Source organism: Coptis chinensis, chromosome 6, assembly GCF_015680905.1.
Source record: "Coptis chinensis isolate HL-2020 chromosome 6, ASM1568090v1, whole genome shotgun sequence".
NCBI lineage: Eukaryota > Viridiplantae > Streptophyta > Magnoliopsida > Ranunculales > Ranunculaceae > Coptis > Coptis chinensis.
The window spans coordinates 5,926,587-5,936,409 of record NC_141461.1 but is presented as its reverse complement, the minus strand read 5'-3'; the positions used below and the strand labels follow the sequence as shown (position 1 = coordinate 5,936,409).

At 36.6% G+C, this 9,823-nt stretch overlaps 2 protein-coding genes across 6 annotated transcripts; one reads left to right on the top strand and one right to left on the bottom strand.

Moving 5' to 3' along the window:
• Positions 1 to 1,516: 1,516 nt before the first annotated feature.
• LOC147491056 (uncharacterized) lies at positions 1,517 to 2,383 on the bottom strand. Its single transcript, XM_086567173.1, has one exon. It carries the CDS (start codon positions 2,381 to 2,383, stop codon positions 1,517 to 1,519), a length of 867 nt encoding a protein of 288 aa, XP_086423299.1.
• Positions 2,384 to 4,966: 2,583 nt separating this feature from the next.
• On the top strand, positions 4,967 to 9,214 carry LOC147491055 (uncharacterized). 5 transcript variants are annotated; one of them, XM_086565731.1, is made up of 5 exons: positions 4,967 to 5,125; positions 5,241 to 5,556; positions 5,641 to 5,754; positions 6,363 to 6,628; positions 8,756 to 9,214. In XM_086565731.1, the coding sequence occupies exons 1-4, from the start codon at positions 5,007 to 5,009 to the stop codon at positions 6,579 to 6,581; spliced, it is 768 nt and encodes a 255-aa protein (XP_086421857.1). In that variant the 5' UTR covers positions 4,967 to 5,006; the 3' UTR covers positions 6,582 to 6,628; positions 8,756 to 9,214. The 5 variants fall into 5 exon arrangements, with proteins under 5 accessions (XP_086421857.1, XP_086421856.1, XP_086421854.1 ...); XM_086565730.1 differs by lacking the exon at positions 8,756 to 9,214 and adding an exon at positions 6,778 to 7,185; XM_086565728.1 differs by lacking the exon at positions 8,756 to 9,214 and adding an exon at positions 6,736 to 7,185.
• Positions 9,215 to 9,823: the final 609 nt, after the last annotated feature.

The following is a 9,823-nucleotide window of genomic DNA, read 5'->3' as shown; positions in this document are numbered from 1 at the left end:
ATCACCAAAAAAAAAGTAAACTAGTAAAGTATAATTAGAACGGGCCTGATCCGGCTCTCATTAGGCCCTCAAAAATGAGGGTCGAGGGGCGGGTTAAGGGATCAAGTTTTCATGCTTGACCCTACTTTACCCGGCCCTCAATACACAATAGGGACGAGCTGACCCGGCCCTTAATCATTAGGCTTTTATGGTTTGAGGGTCGGACTAGCCCGGCCCAGCCCTTTTATCACCCCTAGCTAGTACAGCCTGCACACCGTAGATTTAGCGATATGATTATAACCTCTAATTATAATTGAGGCCAGTGTTATCAAACCCGGCCCGACCCAACGGGTTGATCAAGTAAATTGGTGACCCAGTCTGTAAACCGGGTTGGGTTGATGAATAGATCGGTTATGCAGTTGACCTAGTGCTAACTCGGCAACCCATCCGGTTTTTGTGAAAATCGGCAATCCGGCCTGTTGTCGTAAAACCCGGATGGCTTACTAAAGGATTGTAAAAGGTACTGTACCCAAAAAAACGACCATTTTTAGAGTGCCTAATGAAGTTCTTTCTACACATGGAGATTTTGTCATGTACCATCCCACTTCACTGGCAAGTAGAATAGAATAACCAATGATGAATTTAGGGATTTCATTCAATTTTTTGAAGCTTTAAACATCAACATGCAGTAACAAATGTGAGCTTTAAACTTGAAGTTTTAATTTGTTTTGTTAGTTAATTACTACGTTTACCACAGTTCTTGAACTACGTACATGATTGTATTGCCAGGGTATTATTGAACTTTAGTTTTGCAATTAGGTTGGTAAAAGTTAAAACTGTGTAACAAAATTCCTATGAGAAATGCTCATTCTATTTGATTATTTGATTTTCCGGATTGTTCTTACGAGTTTGGACATTAATATTGATGTGAAGGGCTGCAATATTTAGAATTTACCACCATATGTTGCTTTTTGTTTTCTCTAACCAATCTACTGATGCTCCTACTTAGACAGTCTTCCGCAATCGCAAAAAGCTTGGGAGATAGGGGATCTCCCTGTTTGAGGCTTCTTCCTGCGGAAAAGTGTCCCTATAGACCCCCATTGAGCATAATAGACATAGAGTTACTTTGAAATATGGCTTGCAACCATTCAATCCACCTGTCACTGAATCCCACCTGATGGAGAACTTCCCAGAGGAAATGCCAGTCCATGGTATCAAAAGCTTGAGAGATGTCGAGTTTAATAGCATTGATTCCACCGTATTTGGGAGTATTCAATTCATTTACTAGTTCTTAAGCCAATCTGATAGCTTGTTGGGAATTTTTGTGTGGGATGAAGCCATACTGTTCTTTGCTTACTATTCTTTCAACAATAGGACTCAATTTGAGGGCAATAATCTTGGTAATAACTTTGAACACAAAGTTAGATAGACAGATGGGTTTATATTTTCCGATTTGATTCACATTTTTATCTTTTGGGACAAGAACTATGAAATTGGAATTAAATCTGAGTGGCATATGAGCTTTAATAAAGAAATACTAGATAGCTTGTACTACATCCGATCCCACAATATCCCAACAGTGATGGAAGAAAAACCCGGAGAATCCATCAAGACCAGGAGAGCTATCTGGATTCAGGTGAAAGACGGCTGATTTCACTTCTGTTGAAGATGGAATAATGGATAGAAGATCATTATCCTCTGTAGCAACGTTTTGGGGTATATTCTGAATGAGTTCCCTATTGATAATATGATCCACCTTCTTGAATTTTTCGGATAAATGTTGGACGATATAATTGCCGATGTCTTCCGGTGTATCAAGAGTGATACCCTCCTCTGTCTTCATTTTTGCTATCAAAGATTTGATTTTGTTTCGGTTGGCCATAGCATGGAAAACTTTTGTACTCCGATCATTATCTGTATCCCATTTTGTTTTGGATTTTTGCAACCAAAAGTTTTGTTCTTGTTGTAACAAATGTTCCACATGATTTTCTTGGTCGACCATTTGCATAGTAAACTCCTTTGTCATTGTTCCCTTTTCAAAGATTTCATGCATCTTATCCAACTTCTTGGTTTCTTCCTCCACTTTATATTTGATATTTCCAAACATTTCCCTATTCCACCTCTTTAGGACCCCCTTCAGCTTTTTGAGTTTCTGTGTCAGAATAAATATAGAATGTCCCAGAATAGGATCTTTCCAACTATCGAGAACCAGTTCTTTAAAGGTGGGATGAGAGCACCGCATATTAAATAATTTTAACGACAAGTTTCTTGGGTGAGGAATGATGATACTTCCTCCCATTAAAGGGGAATGGTCTAAACAGATTCTTCCCAAGACTTTGTATTTCCAACCAGGATATTTGGTGCCCCAGTTCGCATTACAGAGCATTCTATCTAACTTCCCCATAATCTTGAACTCTCCTACTTGTTTGTTCCACCAAGTGAGATGAAAACCACTACTATGAACTTCCATCAAAAGGTTTTGGCTAACGAACTCTCGGAAATCATTCATGGATGATGTAGAAGGATGATGTCCACCTTTCTTTTCCGTGATGCTCAGATAAGCATTAAAATCCTCGAGAATCAGCCAGGAAGATTTAGAGTATTGATGATAGACAATTCTGACCATAGCTGCCTCCTTTGAATATATAGATAATGAGCATGGACAATGGTGATAAGAGAACCGTCCACTTCCACAGTAATGTGTTGATTTGAATAATGTAGAAGTGTCGGAAACGGACTTATAGCTTTCCATATGAGCCAGAGATTGGGAACTCTTTTCGGATCAGAACTAGGATTGGAGAAAAAGACAGTGTTCATCCCTAGTGTTTGCAGAAAAGATATGGATGTGTCATTGGGTTGTACCTTAGCTATACTCAAGATGTCCGGATCCCATTTATTGATAAGTTTAGAAAGACGATTCTGTGTCTTGTCATTTGCTATTCGGCGGATATTCCAAAAAATGCACCTCATTTCAAATATCCATAATTTATTGGAGAAAAAGTGGTTATCCACTTATGCTTCCCTGCTACCAGTCCAAGATCGGGATCTGGACCTGGTGATTGTTTAAACTCACCGATAAATAATTGGAAACTTCAACACATTTTAGTTTAGAAAATTAGCAGTCTAGGTTTCAAAGTTTTAGCTAATGTAGTAATTGTTAACAATTAGTACTCATATCAAGTAATAAAACTCAATAATCTTAACTTTAAAATAATAATAATCTTTATAAAAAAAATAAATAATAAAAAAACTCTCATACTCATAAGTCTCATAGTAATGATACATGATTGTGACAGGAAGCAAGATTTTTAGATTCATATGCCATAACCTATTACCCAAATGAAGTCGATATGCAAATACCGTAAAGGTGTCAATGCACATAATATTGCTTTGTGTTAGTAGCAATACAATTCATAATGCAAATTCATGAATGATCCATTAATTCATAATATATTTAGGATTTATATTTCTTAACAGAGGATATTTAATTATTAATTTTCAAAAAAAATATCATGTAACAAAAAATTGGAACCTAGATCAAATGCATTGAACTAACCTAAAAACTTAATTAAACTGGATGCAACTATATACTTAACTTAACTCAAAGAATAATTAACGAGAAATTGAAAACATGATATAAATTCATTGAACTAATATAAAAAATAAAATAGTTATATTATATGTGGTGGGGATGTCTCAACAAGTATAGTTTTGCATTGAAAATGATGTTTATCATATTTTTTTTTCTTATGTTTGGGAATTTCTTGATTTTCAAGTAGCTTCAATATCATCTTCGCTTTATTGAACATTTTCACATAACTTCAATCAAAATTTTATTATTAAACAATAAAAAGAAGTCCAAGAGATTTATCAAATGAGGGTTTTTTTTCTTTTTATGGAGAGTGGGGATTTCACGATGGATAAAATTTAGATGAGTGATCAATATAATATTTATCTCTCATAGCTCTACATAGTTACTAATATTTTCCATAATAATTTAATATAACGGCACCCGTTTGTAGTTCGGGTTCGAAAACTAGTAATCTCTACACTATATGATAGCCGGGTCTTTAGGAGGTCACACTTCTCAGCCGAACAGTGTTTTACGGCACTGAAATTATATTCAACCCCTCATAATGTTTTTATATTGTTTTTTAGATTATAACTAGAATTCATAAAATCATACTACCCGAGAGATGTTAGAGCGACATGTTTAAAGACTCAAAACAACACCGATGCGTAGCACGGTTCGCATACTTGTATATGTAAAAAGATAGATCCGATCCGGAATTAAGAAAAAGTGTTCGGTCCGGACGTCCGCTTTTGGCTCTCTATTTCAAATATCCGTTCGGGTCTGGTATGGTTATAGATCTACACCATCGAACAACTGAACGGTTCTGGATTTTCAAATATGCAGACCGATCCAACCCATTGCCAGCCCTAATCATTATGCACTCCTGCCAGTGTTCTAAAAAACGCTAGGCGGTAGTCGAGCGGTGGGAGAGCGCCTAGTGCTCTTTTAGGCCACAGGCGGCCTAGATGGGGCTAGCGCTAAGCGGTATTTTTAAAATAAATCTTATAATATATATAGTAATATACACCTATACTACAATAAATGAAGAAAATCATTTATCATAACTCAAAAAATAAACACAAACAAAGATACTTATTAAAAAAATGCATAATAGTTTAAGAAAATCGATTTCATATAAAAACATATTCTTTCTTATAGTGACATATAATTTACATTGAACTTTAGTCTTTTAAACTCATTCAAATCTAAAGCCTACATTGGTATTTAATTTTCAACATTTAATTAATTAAAAAAAAATATATATATATATTTGAGTGGACCGCTTAGAGGCCGCCTAGCCCGCCTAATCGGTCTGCCTAGACCTGCCTAATCAGTCCACTGATTTTTTAAACGACTTGGGCTAGGCGAGTCGGTTGGGAACAGTGACTCTGCACAGCTGCTGAGGGTATTATCGGAATAAAGGAGAAGATTATCTATAGCCGTTGGATTATAAATGAGATTAGGTCTATATAAATGTGAAAACGCTGGCCGCTCTTCAACTGAGTCTGTTGCCTCTCTAAATCACACCAGGGCTGTTTGTGTTGTGACCAACCGGTGGATCACTATGAAACGGTATTGGCTCTTCTTCAACACCTTAAATCTTTTGTTTTCTGGCTTTCTATATCGATCTCTTCGCTTTGGTTTATTATTTTTTAGAGATAAAAAGTGATTGTTTTGGTTTCTGTAGTACTAGTAATGTCAAAGATGAGAGAAAATCTTCCAACGGTTCTCTTCCTCAAAAGCTAAAACCAGAGTATCTACCCCTCTTATCCGAAGCAATATACCGTATTATCAATGAGCAATGGAGTGGCACTGTAATGGCATTGCAGACGGGGTGGGGCGGTGAATTCTTTCTTCAGAAATTGAACCTTTTTGCATCCGAAATCCTTTCATTCTTCACTCATTCAAAAGGGCCCTTCTATGTCGATGAATTGGCGGACTTTCTGGATGATTTTGCTTGGGATTGCCTCAAGTTGGATCTCAAAGATGAAAGCCCTGAACAGGTATGCGTATATTTATTTATATGGTTAGCTCTTCTTAAAAGAACGCTATGAGTTTATGGTTAATGCTTCTATAATTTCAAGCAGGTTGCAAAAGTGTTGATTGCTATGCATGAGGAACTGTTACGTGATGATTTGAAGTCAATTGAAAAACTAAGGAATTCAAGCTCTGCATCCGGAGCTGTCTCTGGAAGCAAAGAGGTATCTGTAGTTACGAGTTACGACTCTTAGCTTGAACTAGATACCATATGGCCACCTTGGTTTTTTGTATCTTCTCAGAAATTACGTTCTGGAAGCTAGCAGAAATGAGGTGATGTATTTATTGTAAACCCAATAAATAAATAAATTATAATCTTTGAAAAGTAGAGTAATGGTTGACCTTATCATTCTGTTGCTGTTTAAGAAGAACATTTACCTTTATGTTCATATTTTCTCGCTTTTAGGCATTTCACTGTAAGAATCTGTGTTGTTGATGAAGCAAAATGGTCATGAAATCATGTTCATTTATCAGATGCACACTACTTACTATATATTCATCTATCAATTTACTTCAAAAAATCGCAAGGTATACATCTCATCTTGCATTTTGGGGCATGATGTTTTGTGCATCATTCATAATAGTAGTCCCGCTAATGAGAATGGGATAGTGAATACATCTTGCTGAAGAAGTTGGTCAAAGTGTGGAAACTTTTTTTTGTGGGGGCAAAAGTAAAATATCTGTAAATATCTTGAATTGGAAAATTCTTAGGTTCTCAATAATTATCCTACTGGGGAGTTATTTTAACCCTTTTGCTGCTCACGTGGCACAGGTGGTGTATGAAGATTATGTTGAAAGCTCGGATGACGATGAAAGTTCAACTGATGAGGAAACATTTATGGAAGTTGATGAGCCAAAGCCACGGCTAGGGTCGAAAGTAAAAACTATGTCTGTGGATGAAACAAAGTCACAGGGAACAAGTGAAGGAGCTGATGATGGATGGTCACTGGTCTCATATAGGAGTAGGAGAAACAAGGGTAAAAGACATTAAGTAGAAAGCTTGTAAGTTTCTTTCTCTTCTGCAGAATTCAAGGGAAGGTGAGTCAGGATTCTAATGTTATTTAAAAGAGAATGTTTAATTACATTTGATTTGAAGTTAAGTAACTGATACATCTAATGGCAGTCTCTGTGTATTGTTTTACTAGGTTCCAAGTTGTAACACTCAACTGATGCTTTGGTTTGGTTAGGTTTCAACTTGTGTACAATGCTACAATTTAAAAGCCTCAACTTCCAGTTAAGCAGTAGTTGCGTAGCTTCTAATAAAAATAAGTTTTGTGTTCTAGACGTGGTTAAATTGGGCAGGGGACCCATATTTGGCAGAAATCTCCATTTACCTAAGGTGGAAAAAAAATTTGTGAAAAACAAAGAGAAAGCTAATTCCTCTGCAGGCACAGAGAAATTGGTTCAAAGTTCCAAACGAGTCTAACAGCAGTACAGTAGGGATCACTGAAATGGAACACTTAATCCTGCTGACATGAAAAGACCGCTTGCCTTGGCTGTAATTGGATCAATGATCTTGTACGATAATATGGATTAGATTATCTACTGGAAATTTTGTATAATTGATCATTTAATTTGCAGTTTTAATTTTGGTTGGGGACTTGGGTTCTATTAAATTTAGGTGCTTTTGTTAGTTTTATTTATAATCAATAATAGTAATATAATTACTGAGACATTCTTTTTCATTTTGGTTTTAAATTTGAAAAAAAAAAAAGGGGGGAAAAGAGAGAATTGCTGATTTGCTTCAAATGTTAGCGTTAATGTATCGTCTTTAATGACATGACAAAAGCAAATCCTTAGACGTGGTTGCAACGCATGAGAATCGTGAAGATTATGTTGTCACATGGTTTTCAGGATCTTTTTCAGTTTTGTTGACGGTTGAGAGCGAAGAATCTCCCCTGTACATTTTTGTTTCAGGTGCATCAATATATCTCGATTAGAACACTTCCTTGAAAGGCTTGAATGCACGGAGGAATCCAGTTCAGTTTACACTTTGAACTAGAAGACTTTATGTAGACCAAAATTAATGGAGGATTAGGCTTTAGAAACACAAAAACTATGAATAATGCTCTCCTTGGTAAGCAATGCTGGAGATTGCTTACTGACCAAACCTCTCTATGGGCGAGGACTTTTCGAGCCATTTGCCACAAATGGTGGCCAGGTGGAGGGGGTTCCGTACTCAACCCTTCTCAACATGCCTCCTACTTCTGGAAGGGCATAACTAAAACTTTTGATCTCATTGAACCTGGTATTCTATGGTCTATTAAGAGTGGCAATAAGGTTTCAGTTTGCAATGAACCCTGGGTATGCTTGAACAATCAACCAATTCTACTGAAGGACCATATTATCAATCCACATTTCAATAGAGACACAAAAGTAACAGGTATTATAAATAACACTAGAACTGGCTGGAATGAGTACTTTCTTGAGTTTTTGTTTCCTAGGCCTATTGTGGAGGCTATAACTGCTATAACAGCAAGACACCCTCATTTGGAGGTGCAACCCCAAAGGGAATTACACAGTTAGGACTGCTTACAAACTGTTGTCTCAAAACAATTGGGAGTGTAGCAGCTCTAACTTCCAGAATAAGACTATCCAAAGAGTCTGGAAAGCTAAGCTCTCGGGTAGAAATCAACATTTCCTTTGGAAGGTCTATATAGATGGTCTGCCTACAGGGGAGGTTTTGAATGCAAGGAAGATGGGAGATTTCAACTGCCCATTTTGTCAGAATCACATGGAGTCATCCTTACACCTTTTCTTCCAATGTGAATGGATTAGAGGTGTTTGGTTCACTGCCATTACAAGCATAAGGATAGATGCACATGCTAATTGGGGAGTTAGAAACTGGTTGGATGAGATTATGGGATGGACTGAGAACAGGGAGGATCATATAAGGAATCTAGGCATTTATGCATGCCTACTACTCTCTTGTATATGGGAACACAGAAATAAAATTTTGTTTGATGCAAGGCAAAAGAATAGAACCTCAATTTTGAATGCAACAGAAGCATTATGGAAAAGGGCCATTAAAGCATATGATGATATACAGGATCATCACCTCACTAACTCAACTCATTATAACTTCTTGAATGCAGACATTGGTAGTACTACTAATGTCCAGGATAACTTTGGCACTAAAGTATTATTTGATGCTGCTTTTGACAGGTCTAGTAGTAACTAAAGATGAGGGAGGGAGGATTCTGAAAGTGGCAATCAGAAGATTCAATGCAACTTCCTCAGAAGAAGCCGAACTTGTTGCAGCTGAGGTGGAGCTATGCTGGTAAAAGACCCAGGTCTAATGAGTGTAGAGTTGCAAGGTGATAACCAGAGTGTCATTAAGCTGCTTAATTCTCCTCTGGACAACTGCAGTTGGAGGATCAGTAGTATGGTGTCCTATATTATGGTTAATATGGAACACCTGTTATGTTTTAAATTTAGTTGGATTTCTAGGATTTTTGTAGGGGAGGCTCATGAGTTACCTTCCTAGGCAATTCAAAACAGGGACATGAGTACTCTTCCAAGTTGTATTGCACATTTGCACTGGCTGATGTTGAACCTATTATTCTATAATATTTTTATGAAAAGTGAAACCTTATCGAAAAAAAGAAAGAAAGGCTTGAATGCGAATATTTTTCCATATGGGCTGCAGCCCAATGCTCCCAACCACCAATAAAATTTAGGTAGTTTAATTGGGCACTCATGAAATTGCATTGGGCAACCCTACAAATTTGTCATTATCTTAAAAAAAACAGTTTTGTGTTGGGCAACCCCCCCAACTCATTAAGATAACATATTGCAACTCTTCACCCTCAAAGACTCCCAAACCTCCCAAAGCTTCTCATTCTCATACGCCCTTCCCTCCGAACACACACACACCACACACATTGAAAATTTAACAAACTAAATTTCCCTCTACATCTCAATCAAAAGTCAAAACACTACTCATTATTATACATTCCCACATTGAAAATCCCTCCATATTTCAATCAAACTAAATCAAAACACTACTCATTTAAGTTAAACCCATTTAAATAATTTGAAATTGACAAAACCTATTTATATAAAACCCATTTAAGTAATTTGAAATTAAAATATCATCTAATTTGAAACGGAAATATATTTTTAATTGAAAGTCAAAAAAAATTTGAAAGTCCAAAATCACAACTGTAACGAGACCCAAACGACCTTCTCATATCATTGGGATGTACTGAACCTAAGTGATTGGACTCGGTT

Bases quoted from the DNA above. Each gene is read 5' to 3' on its own strand.
- LOC147491056 (XM_086567173.1), bottom strand. From the start codon at position 2,383: ATGGGGAAGTTAGATAGAATGCTCTGTAATGCGAACTGGGGCACCAAA.
- LOC147491055 (XM_086565731.1), top strand. From the start codon at position 5,007: ATGAGATTAGGTCTATATAAATGTGAAAACGCTGGCCGCTCTTCAACT. The intron at 5,557-5,640 runs GTATGCGTATAT...AATTTCAAGCAG, and splicing joins AAGATGAAAGCCCTGAACAG to GTTGCAAAAGTGTTGATTGC. The intron at 5,755-6,362 runs GTATCTGTAGTT...CACGTGGCACAG, and splicing joins CTGTCTCTGGAAGCAAAGAG to GTGGTGTATGAAGATTATGT.